This window comes from Ictidomys tridecemlineatus, chromosome 3, assembly GCF_052094955.1.
Source record: "Ictidomys tridecemlineatus isolate mIctTri1 chromosome 3, mIctTri1.hap1, whole genome shotgun sequence".
NCBI classification, from domain to species: domain Eukaryota; kingdom Metazoa; phylum Chordata; class Mammalia; order Rodentia; family Sciuridae; genus Ictidomys; species Ictidomys tridecemlineatus.
In genome coordinates this window covers 179,822,296-179,840,819 of record NC_135479.1, presented here as the reverse complement: position 1 = coordinate 179,840,819, position 18,524 = coordinate 179,822,296, and the positions used below count along the sequence as shown (strand labels likewise).

The following is an 18,524-nucleotide window of genomic DNA, read 5'->3' as shown; positions in this document are numbered from 1 at the left end:
CTTCCCATCCCCCAATGCTAAAAACATTTCTTTGAGTAGATAAATCCTTTCCAAAAAATGGAAAGTTACATGAATCAGTTTGTCAACCATCTCTAAGTAAAGCTTAATGTATCAGCATAATTAACAGACCTTTCTATTTTAATGGATGAATGCACTGAATTCCTAAAGACATACCAAGTATTCCTTCAAGATAATTGCAAGATAATTGCTTTTTTTTTTTTTTTTTTTTGCTGGGGGAGTGGTAATAATTAGTTCACAGTGCTGGTTTTACCTTAATTTGAAAAGTATGATCTTATGGATGAATTTATGATTAGAAAGTGGGTGTGGGTGGGTGTGTATAAAATCTTGTTTATATTATATAAAGTAAGTCATGTTAAATATTACCAGCAGATCTATAATTAAAATGCAAAAACATTGATCTAGTTTCATATTGCATTATATTGTTTCTATTTTAAGTTTTCAAAGTACATATATGTAATTTTGCATGTATATGTGTTCATATATACATATGATGATTCTTTTGAAAACTATAGAATCTCTTCCTCTATGTGGTTTTTACATAGGTGACAGTAAAATACTGAGTTACCTAGAAAGAAAATACCTTTAGGGCTGAATAATTTGGAATTTACTCTTGAATAAAAGTATAAAATCTAATACTTATTAGGTGCTAAATGTGTGTTTCGGCTTGGTTGGATCATAAGTCACCAGCAGATCTATAATTAAAATGCAAAAACTTCTTGGTAACATATCTATGTTTATTAGTAAGATTAAGGTTGTGGATTATTTGTACATATACATATATGAGCTATAAAAGGATCTTATTCTAAGTGATTAATAATATAAAAATAGGAGGCTGTACAGAATAATTTATTAAGTAAGCATTCTATGTCAACAATATCCAGATTGTTATGTAAAATAAGTTAGGTAACATTGCCAGCAGACATTCAAAATGCCCCAAAAATGGACTATTCTAGATTTATATTATATTACAGTTCGCTTCTACTTGCAAGTTCAAAGAAGTTTATTTTTAAAAGTTAATGTCTTTTTTTGAGATACAATTACTGGAATTTAAAAGCTCAAATATCAAACTTTGTTATTAATAATAAATCAGATTCTAACCAATTGACTTGTCTTTTTTATAGGATCCCTGATGATGTTCAGGATTGTGAGATCTCAAAAATAGATTTAGTTTTTAAATTAGACAGCACCCTTCATGTTTGTAGCCATTGTTAACAAACATTACATGCTATTATGAGCAAACACCTTCCAAGCACTTGAGAAATAACAGCAAACAAGCCAAATACCTTCACTGCCCTGTTGCAGCTTACAGACTAATGGTTTGGGGCTCAATTATGTATAGATTAAAAATGTACACACACACACACACACACACACACACATAAACAGAAAAAGAAAAAATTGGCAGTGCTGGGGATCAAACCCAAAGCCAGTTATGCTAGGCAAGTGTTCTACCACTGAGCAACACTCCTAGCCCATGTATTTTCTGTAGCTGAACATCAAAAAGCCAATGTTTGGGGAAAATCAAAAGGTTTTACATTGTGTTTCTATACATCTCTTTTGAAGGACTTATGTGGGCTCTGTGCCATAAATATTAGATTCAAAGGCATCAGTTCTGATTGAATTTATTCCTACATGGAGTAATAAAATTCTAAGACATCTCTGCTGATCAGCAGAACCAATTCATTAATCAATGTTAATGAATCTTCTAACTGGCTCTTCCCTGATCATATTCCTTACATATATTACCAATTAAAAATTACAAAGCTAATAATCTGTCTTAATAAAAGTTTCAAACTAAAACAAAAAAACATACAAACTGATGTCTGTATGTGTGTGCAGTCTCATTTTTTTCTATTAGTATCTTTTGTTTACAATGTACATTGTAGCTTCTGAGAATAATTATTTTAAAGAAAATAATATAATTTAAATTGTTGAATTCATTTTTTAAAAAACACAGAACTGCATAAGTATAAAATAAATTTGAAGTCAACCACGTACCTAATTTCTATTTTTGTTGGGAAAGAGAACAGAATGAAAAATAGTAAGGAAAAAATGGCTGTCACACAATAGGAACTCTTATCTGCACTCAAGATGCTCCTTAGAAACAGAAAATAAACTTTGATTCAGACTTGTCTTTACCCTCTTTTCTCTCTGCCTTCGGTTGCAAAACCAAACTCTTACTACTTCTTTCTCAAGATTCAGTTCTTCAGCCATCCGCATGATCTCCTGAGAGGAAGGCTTATTCTGTTCTCCAAAGTGTCTCTCCAGAGCATCTTTAGCAGCAATACTGGGATGGAGCGGTAGGGGTGAGAGTGAGATTATGTAGATTTTAGTGAATTTTTTGGAAGAACAAAATCAAGTTGAATTTCTTACATATTGATATGAAAAAAGAACTCTAAGGTTAAACACTTATAAATACAAAATACATTTTGTTAACATTTAGTTGTTTATTGTATTCCAGAGAGCATTACTGATGCCACAGGAAAAAATAAATGAGGGTCCCAGCCTTTCTATGTTTATTCCATTTATTGCCACAGGAGGGCACCAAAATCTTGAAAAAGGAAATGAACAATAGGCATTTATAAATATCCCCCTCCTTCTCCAAATTGTTTGGGTTATTTTTAATAAACAAAATATCTTGTGAACAACTAACCAATGGAAGCAAAACCTGTCTTCTGTCATTTTCCATATGTGTGCCCCACATAAATTACAAAAAACAAACAAACTTTTGGGGTTGAAATGCAAGATGTCATATTCAATGTTTAAAGACAGAAATACACTGAAATGGCTAGTTTTGTTATTTTTAGTCAGATAGAAACTGTCATATCAGAGCAAGTACATTTTCTACAAAAGTTCTCTTAGAACTTTCTTACAAGTGATTATTTGGTTTTTGTTTTTATCCAAAATTTCTGAAACTAAAATGATTTTGAATCAAACAATATATATTTTTCATGAACTCTTAAAAATTACCAGCTCTCTATTGCTCACTATTAAGTTTTTAAATTGTTTTATAATCTATCTTTTTTCTTCAGTCAACTTTATTTATTTTACATGTATGTTATGTTGTGTCTATATTAAAATGATGATTCCATTTGTAAAATATCTTTTTTTCCCTATAATAATATTGCAAAGGAATACCTTATAGTTGTTCTCCGTTTCCTTTTCCTTTCATTTGCTCCCACTTTTTCATTGTACAAAGCTATAATGTGGAAGAGAGAGATAATTACAAAGTCAATTTAAAAGAAAATAACTATCATATTTGGATTTGTTATTTTCTTCATGAAGCAATGAAAAATAAAATTACTTTGCATTTTTGTCTTCAATTTTTGCAGTCTTTGCCATTTTATTTTACATTCCATTTTTTTTAAAAAAGTTGAAACAAATAGTAACTTTGCAAATATAATGTTTTTGCAAATCATATCCCCACCTTACTTTTGTTCAAACATTGCTATAAGTATATTCAAACCTTGCTCTATATCCAGCATTGACATTAGTATGTTAAAAAATGTTAAATTACTCATTGAGAAATTCCTTATGTTATTTATTTGGAAGACTGGTGTGTACAAATGCTCTGCATATACCAATTTTAGGTTGTAAAGGTATTCATGTACTGTTAAGTCAGTGGAGCACAGAGGTAAAACATCTGGGTGTGTTCAGATATTTTACCACTTCGTTCTGATGTTACATTATCTAAGAGTTTTCCTTATATAGCTTATTCTGTCTTCAATAAACTTTTATACTTTCTTTGCACTGTTCTTCCCCTTCTTCTTTCCTTCTTTTCCTCCTTCCTTCCTTTACTCCTCCCTTCCTTCCTGTCTCTTTTTATGATGTAACAAGATGCTTACTTTTCTTCTCAAAGAGAAAAGGGGAGGAAAACCTCAAGCCTCTTGCTTTAGCATTAATCCTCCCACTTGCAGTAAATACTTTAGATTAAAACTCAGCACAGTCTTCAGGGATTTAGCTTTAGTACCTCCTACTTGCTCAGCTTCCTCCAGCCATTTTGATAATATTGCTTTTAGTTTGCATGCATTTTTAAAACTGAGTTGTAGGTTTTCAAATCTGCAGATGGTTGTCTGACTGAATTCAGAGCCATGCACAGCTGCCAGGGCTTCCCCAACGTTTGTCTGGGTGTATCCTGTGAAAGGGCAATAAAGATCATTAGCTTCAGCTTTTTAGAAAGCATCAGTTTTGGTTCATTATCACAAATATTTGTGCATCTTTCTTTGCCAACTATTACTTTTTAAAAATAATATATTTTTGACAATTTAGAATTATTTAGTAAGGATCAGTATAGGATTGTCCAGTATTTCAAAAAATATTCCTTGTTAATTAATGAATTGCTTTTTTTCTAAAAGTCAAAAAATTTCATATGGGGCTGGGCTGGGGCTATCACTCAGTGGTAGAGTGCCTGCCTGGCATGTGTGAGGCACTAGGTTTCATCCTCAGCACCGCATAAAAATAAATAGATAAAGATATTGTGTCCATCTACGACTAAAAAAAAATTTTAAAAAATTCATATGGGAACATCTACCATTTGTAATATTTAGTCAAGTTGGATGGATGTATTATAAATAATTTATAAGAAAAATATTCTTATCTTTTATCATGATTATTAAATATCTGATGATATATGATAAAAACCAAGTATAATGCATAAAATATGTCATAGATATTTTAACTCCAAACATGAGTGAAATATTAAACTATATTGTTGAAAAGTACCAAATAAAACTAAGAAATATGTATACTTTCCCTAAAAATATGTCTATAGTGAGGTTATGATCATACATTGTATGCATACATCCAAGCACATTTATTATATTGTTTGGTAATGCTCTGTCTCCAAGCAAAAGATCCTTATTGACTATCCCAAACATTTCTAGAATACAAGCTAAAATAAACCATCAACATGTAATTTGAAACATTCACAGCAATACAAACAGAAGACTGAAAATGAATGTCATAAAGATTTCTACTGCTGTGTTTATTACATTAGTAACTACATATTATTTTCAGGGCCTAAAGCTATATACCTATACCTACAAAGTAACTACATATGATGCCATCAATAAGTATCATTATAAAATTCTCTGATTCATTTCACAAGTTCAAACTGTCATTTCATTCTACTTTTTAAAATAAACTACTTCATGAATTTTAATGACAATTAATTGTTATAGCTGTTATGTTAAAAACACTTTTCAATAGAAAATGAACAATAGCTCTGAATAGACTGTCACCAGAAAACAAAATACAAATGAGCATTAAATATGTAAAAGAATACGCCTCACTCAAAGGAGAAATTTGAAATGAAACTAAAATGAGAGGGATTGGGGATGTAGCTCAGTGGTAGAGAGCTTGCCTAGCATGTACAACTCCTCCCCCACCCCCACCCCACCGCCAGCATTGTAAAAACAGAAGGGTGGGGGGAAATACCGTGAGATGTCATTTTTACTTATTTGTTTTGAAAGATAAGATTAATAGCATATTTTTCAACCATTATTGACTTTATATTCTTGTCACTGTCCTAGATGCTGAGGATATACTATTAAAGACAAAACAAAAAGAAATAAGAAAAAAACAAAACAAAACAAAACACCTAACACCTATTTTCTTATATTGTGAGGGTGGCAAAACAGACTATTGGTGGTAGTAAAATTTGGTGCAATTTCTGTGGAGACTAGTTCAACAAAGATCTATTACAAGTAAAATTTTTAATCAGCATTTAAAATTTTTAATCATATATTTTTCTTATGTATATATTTATATAGGTATAAAATGCATATTTAAAGTTAGAACTTTGGGCATTGTTAAAGTTAGGCATTGTTTTTGACAGCAGATGATAAGAAACCTAAATTATACCAGAAGAGGTTTTGTAGAATACGTTGTAGTATATTTTATAAAATGGAAGTCAACAGATCCATACAAGGAAAAAAGCTCTAAAAAACTCAAAAGTCTTCCAAATAAATCTGCATCAAAGAATATGTGCTAATTTATATATGCACAAGATATCTGGAAATATACAGGAGAAACTAACAACATTGGTAAACAGAAATTTTTAATCATGTGAATGTATGGTCTATTCAAAAGTTCACATAAAATATAGATCAAAAGGGCACTCCCAAACTAATCTTGAGTTAGATAAGTTTTAAAACAGTACCTTTACTTAAAAAACAAACAACAACAACAACAAAATCCAAACAAACAAATTAAAGAAAAACACGTTTTTTGGCTATTAAGGATTTACATGGAAATAATGTTTTTTTTTTTGTAGATTTTCATAGTTTGACTAACTGAAATCTGCAGTAGAGATGTACGATGAGAACTGTCTTAGACTTTTGAACAGAGCATTAGAAATTTCACAGTGACAGAGTAGGATTGTCATATTAACAATCCTTGCTTTTAACACATACCTAACTTAATTCTCCTCACTTTAAATTCATTGGCAAACTTTTCAAGCTCTCGAATTTCTGGAGAATCCATGTCTATTGGTTCTTCAACCAGTTTGCTCTTCCGCCTGAGTTCTTGCTTGAATTCAGCGACTGTGGTGTCCTCTGCCAAGAGAGGCTGGTGGAGGGCAGGAAACCCATGACCCAGGGTGTGATCAGGAAACTTGTAAAGGCAAGGAGTTAAACTACCTGTGAGCAAACAGAGGAAAGCACAAGCCATTGGTTATTACCCCTTGTTTTTACACAAGCCAGGGTCTTGCCTGTTAGAACCCCTTATTCTTCCCTGGCCAGTCTCAATTCCTCAAGGTTACCTTACATCCAGTCTCCCAAAGTAGCAGTCACAGTAACTCAGTAGAAATGAAATTATTTATCTTCACCTTCTCCAGAACAGCAAAAAACAGAAATAATGTCAAAGGCAAGTAGCAAGAGACTGCAAATAATTAAAATAGAAATATTTTACAATTCTCTCAGAAGTTTAAGATTGTCAATATTTTTTGCCCTTCTCTCTCTTACCTATTCCTGAGAATCTGAGTTTGTATCTCTGTTCTCTTAATTAATTGGACAAATAATCTTTAGTGCTGGGTAAAATTGAAGTACCAATCATTTTGAACTAGCTGCTGTGCCACAATTTTCTTGTGACTGGGAAATTGATTTTACAATATTAATAAATTGCACTTTTTAAAGAATTAGTAAATGTTTAATTTCAATTGGGAAATAATCATATTTTTAAAAACACAAAAACAGGTAAAAGTAATTATGAGAACTTAAAAAATACATTAATATGTTTAAGTAGATTTTAGGAATGAACAGTCCAACAAAGGGTGATTTTACAAGTTCTATTAAAAAGTTGTCAACAAACTTTCTGGAAAATATGTAATAGAATGGAATAACTTCTTGGTGATTATTTAAGGAAAATCAAAAACAAATGGCAAGGGAGATACAATTCTAGATATTAAAGGTAATCACTCATAAATGATGAACTATTGATTAGTTTGTTAAATGATAACAAAAATGATACACTATTCTGATATTTTAGAAAATGCTGTCCAACTCCATTCCTCATTAGGAAAAAAGGAATCTATCTCCATATAGGAGCATAGGTGACAGTATGGCATATAAGATGAGTTCCAACATACTTTTTAAAATCTTTCTTCATTGGTACATTACTATTTTATGAAGATTTCATTTCTGTTTATTTTAAATGACATGTATAAGCAAGACATTTTGGTACAGAAGTATTGAGTAACTTGTGAGTACAAACACTTAAAAACAAATTATTATAAAATATGTGCAATAATTGTTCTTGAAAATGGTGGAAATATATATCAAGGCTTCATGCTCCTTACAAAATCCATAAACTCATAAACATATTCACAAATCAGACATGAGTAATAATGTAAAAAATAAATCTTTGATTAATATATCAGTATGTAATGAGTAAAATTATCACTAAGCAAAGAGTTGACTTATTTATATGAGAACATGTAATTATAAAGTGCACCCTTATCCAGTAGAATATATCATTTCCTAATGAAAATTAAAGATACAAATGAGAGATTAAATAAAATGATATTAAATAAATTTGGTTGCTTCATATGTATGAAAAATATTTGGAAGACACTAGTTTTGTCTTGAAAAATCTGTGTATTTACAAACCAAAATTATCCAGTTAAATTGTTGTGTATCTTCTACATAAGCATACCATAAGGTCTGAATGTGTTAGCAATTTTGACTACTATTTTCAATTTGTCTTTCAGATCAGAATCATATACTACTGCAAATCCTCTATGCAACACTTTGGGCTTATTTCTCATGGTAATGTTCCTCATTCTTACACAAACAAATGAGTTAGAATACGTATTTTCCCCCAAAATTTAAAATCTAGGAAATTTAAGAAGAAATTAAATAATTTTTTTCAAGTGCCACAATGAACTATTCAATAGTAAATAGAACAGAATTCCACTAAGCACTCAAATAAACTACATCAAGACAATTACCTAGGTTATTTTCCAAACTGTATGCACTCAGGTAAGTTAAATGACTTTCCTTTAAAGGTTTTTCCTGCATTTAAACACATTTGGCTACATTAAGCAAAAGCTTTCTGACAAAAATATTAATTAATTAAAAAAGTGTATTATCCCTATTTCCAGGAATATTCAAAAGTAGTTTATACATTATAAATACTGCAAAGAAGTGGACACTTAGAAAATAAATTTTAACAAAGTCCATGAAATGTGTATAAGAAATACTATGCTTCAGTTTGGCATCCAAAGTAAGAATAAAGATATGATGTGCAATACATTTTTATTCTGTTATATAAAAATTTCCACAATTATTATCAGTCTAACAGTTTTCTTAGAACTAACCTTACACAATTCAGCATAGTAGTTGCAAGTACAACCAAAGTGCCATTTATAGCATGTGTTTTTCTAGTTAAGGGAAGTGGGGAGTAATTGGTATGGTTATATGTGGCAAGAAATTTTTCAAATCTTTTTTGAGCCTGGATTACTGAGGAAGAAAGCAGAAAGAGAGTAAAAGATCTGCTATTCTTATATAGCAAATCTCTCACAAACATTTTTGGAAACATTGATAAAGCAACATTGTGTCTTTAGATAAAGGATCTAAAGAGAGTGTGTACTAGACAAGCACACATTTAAATAGCTCGGACCCATTCTCATCCTCTCCACAGCCTAAATATGTCTTGTGAAGATTAAGCCACCACAGCCCTTCTGAATTGTTCTGTATGTAATTTTGTATGACAGAGGTGAAGGACAGAGGTAACTCTTTTAAAGCAGGTAGTGGAGGACAGAGGTAGGGCTTGCCTTGCAAGGTACTGATTCTGTACCATGGCATGGGGCAAATTGTTCTTCTGCAACATTTGACTAGCTGACAGCTTCTCAGGTTATGGGCTTGGTGCCTTAAAAGAAGAAAGGTGGTGGTGGAGAGGGAAGCAACTACTTAGCCATAGAAATGCATGAAAACATGTATTTGAATATTTTTATTTATTCCATCTTTTTCCCCATGCATAAAAATTGAAAGCAAACCATAAATCCCAATTCTGATCTTTTCACCTTTATTGCACTGGTGAATGCAACTGTTTGCAACAGGGTCCACTGCCAGTTTTTGTAAATTAAGTTTAATTGAAACATAGCCATGCCCATGTAGCTTGAGACTGCTCTCCTGCTACAATGACAAAATCAAGCACTTGCAACAGAGTCTAGAGAGCATAAGATATTTACTGTCTGGTTCCTGACAGGAAAAGGTCACCAATTTGTAGTCTAAAAGGGAAAATACTTCACATTACTGCTACTGAAAGACCTTTTGTGATTGGTTGAGAGGCAAAAGATGTTGGAACTATTCCTTCCCTCACAGTGGATAATTCTGAACAATCATAGGAACACTTTAGGGTAAAACAAAATGAAAGAGGAGTGGAGAGATGGAAGGAGGTGAGAGGGAGAGAGGAAAGAACAGACTGGACAAAAGAAATTTAAAAAGCAATTTTTTTTTTAATGAAGAGATGGACTTGAAAGTAGACTTTTTCCCCCATCTCATTGGTTGAAGTAATTTTGGGTGCCTTGTATTAATGTAAAATGTCCTCCTTGTATTAATTCAGGTCGGGAGGAGGACATTTTCATTCATAATTATCCTTTCTCTTATTATCCACTTCTCATCAAAAGAGGATGGATATTCATCCTTTTGGTTAATTCCGGAACATATTTCTTTCTTCCTTCTTAAAATTAAACTTTAAAACAAGAACTATCATACCAGTTCTTGGTTCTCCATTGCATCTTATATCTAAGCTAGAGTTAATATTCAGTGCCAGGAGGCTGATTTGCTTCAATTCCTAGGAAGGAGTGACATCCCAATGAGCTAAATCTCAAAACTCTGCTTTAGAAGCTGGAAAACACAAACAATCTCAGATACCCAAGAATCAGTGTTAAGGATTTTTGTTAATATTTCATTCTGTGCTAATCTAGAAAAGATTGGAGTAGCATTTATATTTTTGTTTTCTGTTATTTGCACTGTAGATTGTTGAATCGTCTAAATTGTTAGAAGTGAAGGAACAGAAGAAGGAATTTTAGCAACAAGAATATATGAAGAGATCGAAACAGAAAGCAGGTTGAGTCGGGTACAAATTTTGCTGCTAGATTTATAGATATGGAAAGATTGAAGCTCAGAGGTGCTATGTGACTTGAACAAGGTTAGTAATTAGTTAATGGTGTGGCTTTTGCTCCCAATTAGTCATTCTGTTTATGCCTGTGCCTGAACGAGGAGGTACAATGGATTCATCTGATGATTAAAATCCCCCATACTAAACTAACAAAGTATTAGCTGTAGCTCTTCCCTTCCTGTGAGCTAATTCAATAAAATGCTCAAATGAAAGCATCAGAGTATAGGTAATAAAATAAATAAATTAAAATAGTAATTTCACATCCTTTGAAATATAATTCTTTCTGGAGCTTCATTTTCATGCAGAGCATGTGACACAATCTGTCTTTGTTGTTGATAAGATGCATCTGTGGATTGGGAGAAAGTAGCTGATTCACACCTTCTAATGCTTCAGAAAATTCAAATAACAACCAGATTTCTATTATGTATTTTATATCTTTTTTTCTTATTTATGAATTCCTGTATTTTATGACTCAATTTGTGCTGCTTCTCTGAGAATGAAGGCATGAAAATATAGATTCTTTAAGGTTTAATCTGCCATGAAGAAAATGCTAATGGTGGGTATAATGTCAAAATACAGACTTTCTGACAAATTATAAAGCATATCACATTTTAATGATATCTCTCTCAGAAATATTCAAATACAACTGTATGCTTGCCATAGCGAGTTTTTCATTCAGTGAAAAAAATAATTTTAAGGCCGCAATTATACCTGCAAATTAACAATTTTGCTCTTGTTACCCCTAAGCCAGGTTTTGAATCTGGTTAAAAGGTTTTCTCAGGGGACTTTTCCTTTTTAATTGTGATGAAGAAGGGATTAGTGAAAGAGAGTTTGTTAACTGTCTGCTTGAGTGAACTTGTACTCACAAAACCTGAACTGCCTGTGGACTTTTATTGTGAACCCAATCTGTTGGCTCCAGTCCCAGGAACAGTATGGATGTTAGGTTTCTGAGGCCAGCTGCAAACCCATTGGGCCAGCAGTGGCCCTCTTGGATGTGGTGGAAGGGAAGAGGTATCATTAAGGAGCTGAAGGTATTATGGCAAGAGACTATTGGCTACTGGTCTGTGGCTGATTTTTCATTTGTGCTGTCTTCTAACAAGGGGCAGGGATTGCTTCTGTGCTGGAATAAGAGAGAAACAAAAGGTAAACCCGTGGTTTGTAGAAATCACCGTCAATGAACTTTCCTTCAAGAGACAGCAGCACCTAACTATATGCTTGTCATTTCCCATCTACATAATCAAAATATTGTATAACAAAAGAAAGAGGTCCACCTGCACTGCAGTAGCTCAATGCATAGATTTGACCATTTTATAATGGGAAGTAGTTCATCCCTGAGGAGGGTTGTTCTTATCACCTATGAACACTGATTCACTTAGGACATGAGTCATAAGTGGTCAGTTCTTAAAGACAGAGTATCTTTGGCTTTCCCTATTTCTGAATTATTAGAAATCATATCAGGCTTCATTTTACCATAAAAGTGAGGATGCTAGTTTCTTTGAAATGTTATATGACAGAATGTAAAATAAAAAAAACTAATCTTTTTCTGAAATACTTTAAAGATTTAACTGTTTTTGAGTCTTAAGCTGAGATGTTTCAAGAAATTCAAGAATAGAGGATTAAATTATTTCTTTTTATTTCAAAATTATAGCCATAAATTGATGTTTCTTCATTTCAAATTTTATCTAGATTATAATGAAACATAAGCTAAAAGATATTTAAAAGTTAAATATATGATTCCTTCATCCAAAATTTCTCAGTATTATCTCTCTCTCTCTCTCTCTCTCTCTCTCTCTCTCTCTCACACACACACACACACACACACACAGTCTTTGTTTAATATAACTGATGAGAGTTCTTTTCGTGCTATAGAAATAAACATAGAAGATTAACCAATTTGTTTATAAAATAAACAACAAATAAAAATTTGTGCACAACAAATTGTGCCCTGTATTAATCAATTAAAATTTTTTATCTCTTCATGCCCTAAAATGAGTAATGAGTTTTTTCATGAGGAGATCTCTTATCCAGATTTTTTATCTTCCTTAAAAACTATGCTATGGTTCAGAAAAATGCAAGTCAAAACTACACTAAGATTTCTTCTCAGTCAGAATTAGAATTGCTAAGTTTAAAAGGAACAATAATAAATTCTGATGAGGATGTGGGGTAAAGTACACTCATACATTGCTGGTGGGATTGGAAATTAGTACAACCACTATAGAAAGTAGTGTGAAGACTCTTCAAAACCGAGGAATGGAACTACCATTTGAACCACCTATCCCATTCCTCAGTATTTATCCAAAAGATCTAAAATTGGCATACTACAGTGATTGCCGCAGTCTGGCTGGGCACAAAATAACAGAGCCACCACACAGCCTTGTAGGTTCAAACAGCAACCTTTATTCCCTGAACTCTCACCGGCCCTCTACACACACTTCCTGGGAACACACTGCCTCCACCGGGCTCCACGCGACAATTCTCGAAGAACCCCGAAATAACTCAACGGGAACTCCAAAGTAGCAGGCACCCAAGGCAGCAGGATACGCCCTAATCCCAGAAGGATCTGCCATAATCTTGGAGCTGCCCTATTCCCAGCAGGATCGCCCTAATCCCAGAGCAGGGTCACCTTTCAACCATTCCCTTTGGCAAAAATGCCAGGTGTCATTCTGACTAAACTGTGGCTCTCAACAGTGATGCAGACACTTTAGTATTTATAGCAGCACAACTCATAATAGAAAAATTATTAAATAAACCCAGATGTCCATCAACAGATGAATGGATCAAGAAATTATGGTATACACACAATGGAGTTCTACTTAACCATAAAGAAGAATAAAATAATGACAGTTGTTGGTAAATGGATGGAAATGGGGAAAAAATCATGCTAAGTGAAATAAGCCAGATTCAATAATCAAGAGTCAAATGTTTTCTCTCATATTAGGAAGCTAGCAAAATAAGGGAAGGAGAGTGATGAGGGAAGGGATCAGATATTATGAAGATCAGTGGAGTAGAAGGAGAACCAGAGGGAGAGAGGGAGGAAAGAAGGGAAAAGGGTAAAAATATAGAATGAATTTAACAATAATGTGTTACATACAAATATAAATGTACCAAGAAGAATTTCACCTGTACATATTTGTAGAAAATTCCAATCAAAAATAAATAAATAAAGGAGTGAGAGGAAGATCGATAGAAGAAAGGAGACAGAATGGAGGAAGGAGGAGAGCAGGCAATGGGCACCGAATGAAGATTGAAATCAAATTGCTTGCACATATTATTTTGCCAAAATGAACCCAAATACTATGTATAATACTCAAATGTTAAAAATGCTATCTATGTGTTCATATGAGCCTAAGTAAATTAGCAATTATGCTTGAAATGGTGATACTTTACTTATCCAGAGGAGATAAGTATGTAACTTAACTAATTTCATTCTCAGTTAAGACTCCCAGGCATCTCAGAAAGGGTGACCAAAACCCCAAATAGCTATCAGGAAAGTCCTCGAAGATTACTGTCAGCTTTCAGACAGTATCTTATTAATCTTTATGGACCAAATAGTTCAAAAGAAATACTGTGGTGAGGGAGATGTTCAACCAATCTCTTATGTCTGATATGGCAGCCATAGCCACATGAGGTAACTGAGCACCCAAAATGTAGTTAGGGCACCTGAGGGAACTGGATTTTAAATTTTATTTTATTTCAATTAATTTACATTTAAATGTAAATGCTACTGTATAACTATTGAAGGCAAGCCCGAAATATCCTCAGGTGTCAATTGGCAGTTTGATTTTTTAATTTTCAAATTAAAAAATGCAAGGCAAACATAAGAGTTTAAAAGGACAACAGTTTATAGGTATATAGAATAGAGCAATCAGATATGACCTCTGTGATCTCCGAGGACATCAAAGATCAGGAAACATCTCAATAAGTGGTGATTTTACCAGTAAATTTCAAGGTTAAGATATCAGAAGAATTTTATGTTATGTACTGGTCACCATTTCCAAAAGACCAGAGAATTCATCAGTTTCCCTCAATTCAATATCATATACAAAGATAATTTTTCTTACCTGCCATCACTCCATAGGTTGATGGCTGGTTTCCATAATGACAGGAAGGAACAGAATAATGAAGTCCTGTTGCTGTATTTCCCAACGTTGTCACAGAGAAATATGTGCACGAACATTTAGGAGTTTGGATCAAAGACAAAATAGACGGGACTGGTAAGAAAATGTATGAGGATTCAAGACACATTCAGTTCATTTCAAAGATACACATTTATGCCATTCTTAAAGCTATATGCCAATAATTTCTTTTCACTGGGGAGAAGTTTTTAGTGAGTAGGCAAAATTAGGGCTCAAACTTCACTTCTGGTAATGAGATCTTAAGGCATTGGAGTAAAATATAACTTTCATTAATTATCCTGTGATCTGTGCTATAGCTACAAGTACCCCACAAAGGGGTGACGGGTCAGTGTAAATCCTGGCTTTTGGGGGAGTTTCCATCCAATATAGACATTACAACAACCAAGAATAGCCTCATAACATTGTTGTGCTAGAAATTTTTCTCTGTAAGAATAAATACTGAAATTGACTCTTGAATAGTCTGTAGGTTTGCTTATTTCCCTAACAACTTCCTTTCACAGAAGAGGAAATGACAGTATCCTGCCAGTGCATACGATTGTAACAATATCCCTGCTTTCAGGGTGTTCAGCAAAACCTGTGAAAAGGTATGATGGATTTGATGTATTTATGCAGGTTTTCTATGCACACATTTATTCAACCATTTTTATGATAAAGTCAATTGGAAAATAAGTTCATTGTCAATTGAAGATATACATAAAGCTCTGTGTAAACATAATCTTATTTGTATATATTTGCTTCATAGAATCAATGTGTATTTTAATGGAAATTTGAATTACTGAAATTTTATCAAGTTTTAAATATAAATCAAGTTGACAAAGAGCAAGGACTATCAAATATTAAACTGTCAATGTTTCTTTATATATTTTTCTCACTTTTCCCTTATATTCTGGATAAGGTGGTAGATTTTCATAATCATAATATAAACCAATCTTATGAATAAATGAGATATCATATAGTATAGGACTAGGATCCTTTGAAAACAGAAGGCCCATACTCTTTCCCTTTGACTGTGGACATGGTGGCACACACCTGTAAATCCCAGAAACTTGGGAGGCTGAGGCATAAGGATAGCCGATTTCAGACCAACCTTAGCAACTTAAAGAGGACTTAAGGGCTTAGCGATACCCTGTCTAAAAAATAAAAATTAAATCTTGGGCTTTGGCTCAGTGGTTAAGCACACCGGGGTTCAATCCCTGGTACCAAATAGGAAAAAATAAATATTAAGATACAATCTAGTGATTAAAGACTTGAGGACTATTCATAAAGAAAAATATATTTTGTCTAAATATAGAACAATCTTTAATTTTTTAAATGTCTGAAAGTCATTTTATAACTGACATAAAAAGAACTGAAGTTGTTTTGCAATATAAAGATAACAACAAAATCTTACTATGTAATCAAACAAATAAATATAAACACATTTAATACCCAAATTTTCTAATTAAAACTAGTTTTTTTTCCAATTCATAGACAATTAGATACATATAACTTCACAAAAAAAGTATTAATCAATTTAAAACAGTCTAAGGTTTTTTAACCATTTTTGCTGGAATGAAACTTTTTTACTTTCAACTTTTAAATAATTTTTTATTCTGGTTTTATGAAGTTGGGTAAAGAATAAGCTCATTTACTAAATGCTCTGGTATTTGTTTCTTAAATAAATAGGCTTCTTACTCTTGAGAAGCCTATACTCCTTCCTTTCTGCATAATCATTGCTTTCCTAAAAAAAAAAAAAAAAGAAAGAAAGAAAGAAAAAAAAAATCTCTGCTTGTGCCTAAAATCAAACAAATAAGTAGGGTTTTGAGCTTAAAATTAGATCTCTTTGCTAGATCACTACCTCAATTCTAAAGTTCATTTTCATGTTCACTAAAACTTCTTGATACAGCAGTAGTTAAAAGAAGCAATATATTGTTCTTATACCCAATCTGTAAAATGATTTATTATTTAAAATATATGATTAACTATGGCAATTTTTATATTGATTTATACTATATGTAAAAAAGTATATGTAACTATATATGTAATATTATATGTATATAACAATATATGTATAATAATATAACAAATGATTATATGAAACACTTGGTTCTATTTTTAAAAAATATGTTTGAGGATACTTTCAATATTGTCTTTTTAGTTTAATTATAGGAACCTTTTTAGATGAAAAAAAAACCCTATATTAAGTGATTTTATAAAAGTCCAAGTATCCAATCTCTAGATTTTTAAAAATTCTTCAAAAGTTTTTGTTTCGAAAGTTAAACCTTCCATCTTTAAAAACAGAACATATATTTATCAATGCAAATTTTGATTCTAGATGTACAAAATTTTATTTTATTTTTAAATGTGAGGCAAATTACATCTAGAACAAAAAAAAGTGAATAGTGCATTACTACTTAATGGAAGAGATATACTCTATTCAAACCTTTATCCATTAATAAATCAACTTTGAAGCAGTTTGTTACCATATAATTAAGGAATTAATGCAGTAAGAAAGCATACGTATTTGGCTGATTGTGGGGAGACAAAATATTTAAATTCCCAAGTTTAATTTCTATTTAAAACAGATGAGAAAATCATAAGAGCTTTTTTATATAGTCTCTGTGGAGCTCAGTCTTGAGAAATTTAACTAAGTTAATGTACTATAAATGTTATATTACTTCTAGTAATTTTATATTATGTTTAAGATATGTTTATTAAAACATTTAATTACTTTATTCCTTAAAATCTACTGTTGTTGGCATTGGAAATTATTCAATTGTATTTATTATCAAGTTTATGACTTTTAAACAGTTCCACCTGTGATTTGAAAACCAACTAAATCTTTAATAAAAAGAAGTAGTACCTAGTAAATATTAAACTATTTTAGAATACTCACTTCATTTTTTTGTTATACATAAATGTTTCCACTCAAATATTTTTCAGATTAAAAAAAAATCCTGCCCACTGCTTTCATATGTCTAAAAGAGATTTTCTTTATTGTAGTAAAATCAATAATAATCTAGATGATTTCCTTAATATTTCATTTAAAAGTCTGTAGGCATTTTGTTTTTTAAAATATGTTTAATATTTAACAAATCAAATGAAATTGAAGGGAAAATATAAAAGAAGCAAAGAGATTATTCAGTAGCAAGAGTCAAAGCATTCATTCTGCAAATTTTAGGCCTCGCCATATGGAAACTGTCAAAGGAGTCAGTACCTGTAGACATCACATTGGTGGCATGGTTGGAGACTGGTAGGCACTCGGCAGCACTGTGATGCATTATCAGAGGCAGAGTTGCAGAAGCGTCAGAATTCAGAGGTATAAAGGTATCAGCCGGAGTAAAAGATTGGCAACTCATTCCCACAAGAGAGTAGAAAAATAAGAAGAACTGCTGCTCCCCAAATGAAAGTTTTACTATATTACTGTATCAAAGGGCTGATTCAATTCTCCCTACCTGCATATATACATCAAGAAGGCTCTGAGGCACCAGGAGGGCGCGTGCTAGCATTTATACTGCAAGGAAATCCCTTTATACATGTTAATAGTCTTTTCCCAGGAGTATTGCTTTATCAACCTGAACTGTCTTCCTTTTTTACCCAAACATATCTATGCCCAAGAAGGAAGCTGGTTCTGGGGGATAGCTTGAGGGGAAGGGAGAAATCTGAAACTCTGACAACTTTACTAATCTGGATATTTTGGAGAGGACTCAAGAACTTTGAAAAAGTGTCTCTCAAAGAAATCATGTTACAATTAATTGAAAAATAGTA

General features: G+C 32.3%; 1 protein-coding gene across 2 annotated transcripts; it reads right to left on the bottom strand.

Moving 5' to 3' along the window:
• Nucleotides 1-1,990: 1,990 nt before the first annotated feature.
• Pou1f1 (POU class 1 homeobox 1) lies at nt 1,991-18,115 on the bottom strand. Of its 2 annotated transcripts, none has more exons than XM_005334171.3 (6): nt 17,974-18,115; nt 14,703-14,852; nt 6,435-6,659; nt 3,992-4,156; nt 3,160-3,220; nt 1,991-2,308 (listed from the first exon to the last, which is right to left on the bottom strand). In XM_005334171.3, exons 1-6 carry the CDS (start codon nt 18,113-18,115, stop codon nt 2,098-2,100), a joined length of 954 nt encoding a protein of 317 aa, XP_005334228.1. In that variant the 3' UTR covers nt 1,991-2,097. The 2 variants fall into 2 exon arrangements, with proteins under 2 accessions (XP_005334228.1, XP_005334229.1); XM_005334172.2 differs by having other exon boundaries at nt 14,703-14,774.
• Nucleotides 18,116-18,524: the final 409 nt, after the last annotated feature.

Bases quoted from the DNA above. Each gene is read 5' to 3' on its own strand.
- Pou1f1 (XM_005334171.3), bottom strand. From the start codon at position 18,115: ATGAGTTGCCAATCTTTTACTCCGGCTGATACCTTTATACCTCTGAAT. The intron at 14,853-17,973 runs GTACTGACTCCT...TTTTCTTACCAG, and splicing joins CACCAATGTGATGTCTACAG to TCCCGTCTATTTTGTCTTTG. The intron at 6,660-14,702 runs GTAAGAAAAATT...GTTTGCTCACAG, and splicing joins AACCTATGGAGTGATGGCAG to GTAGTTTAACTCCTTGCCTT.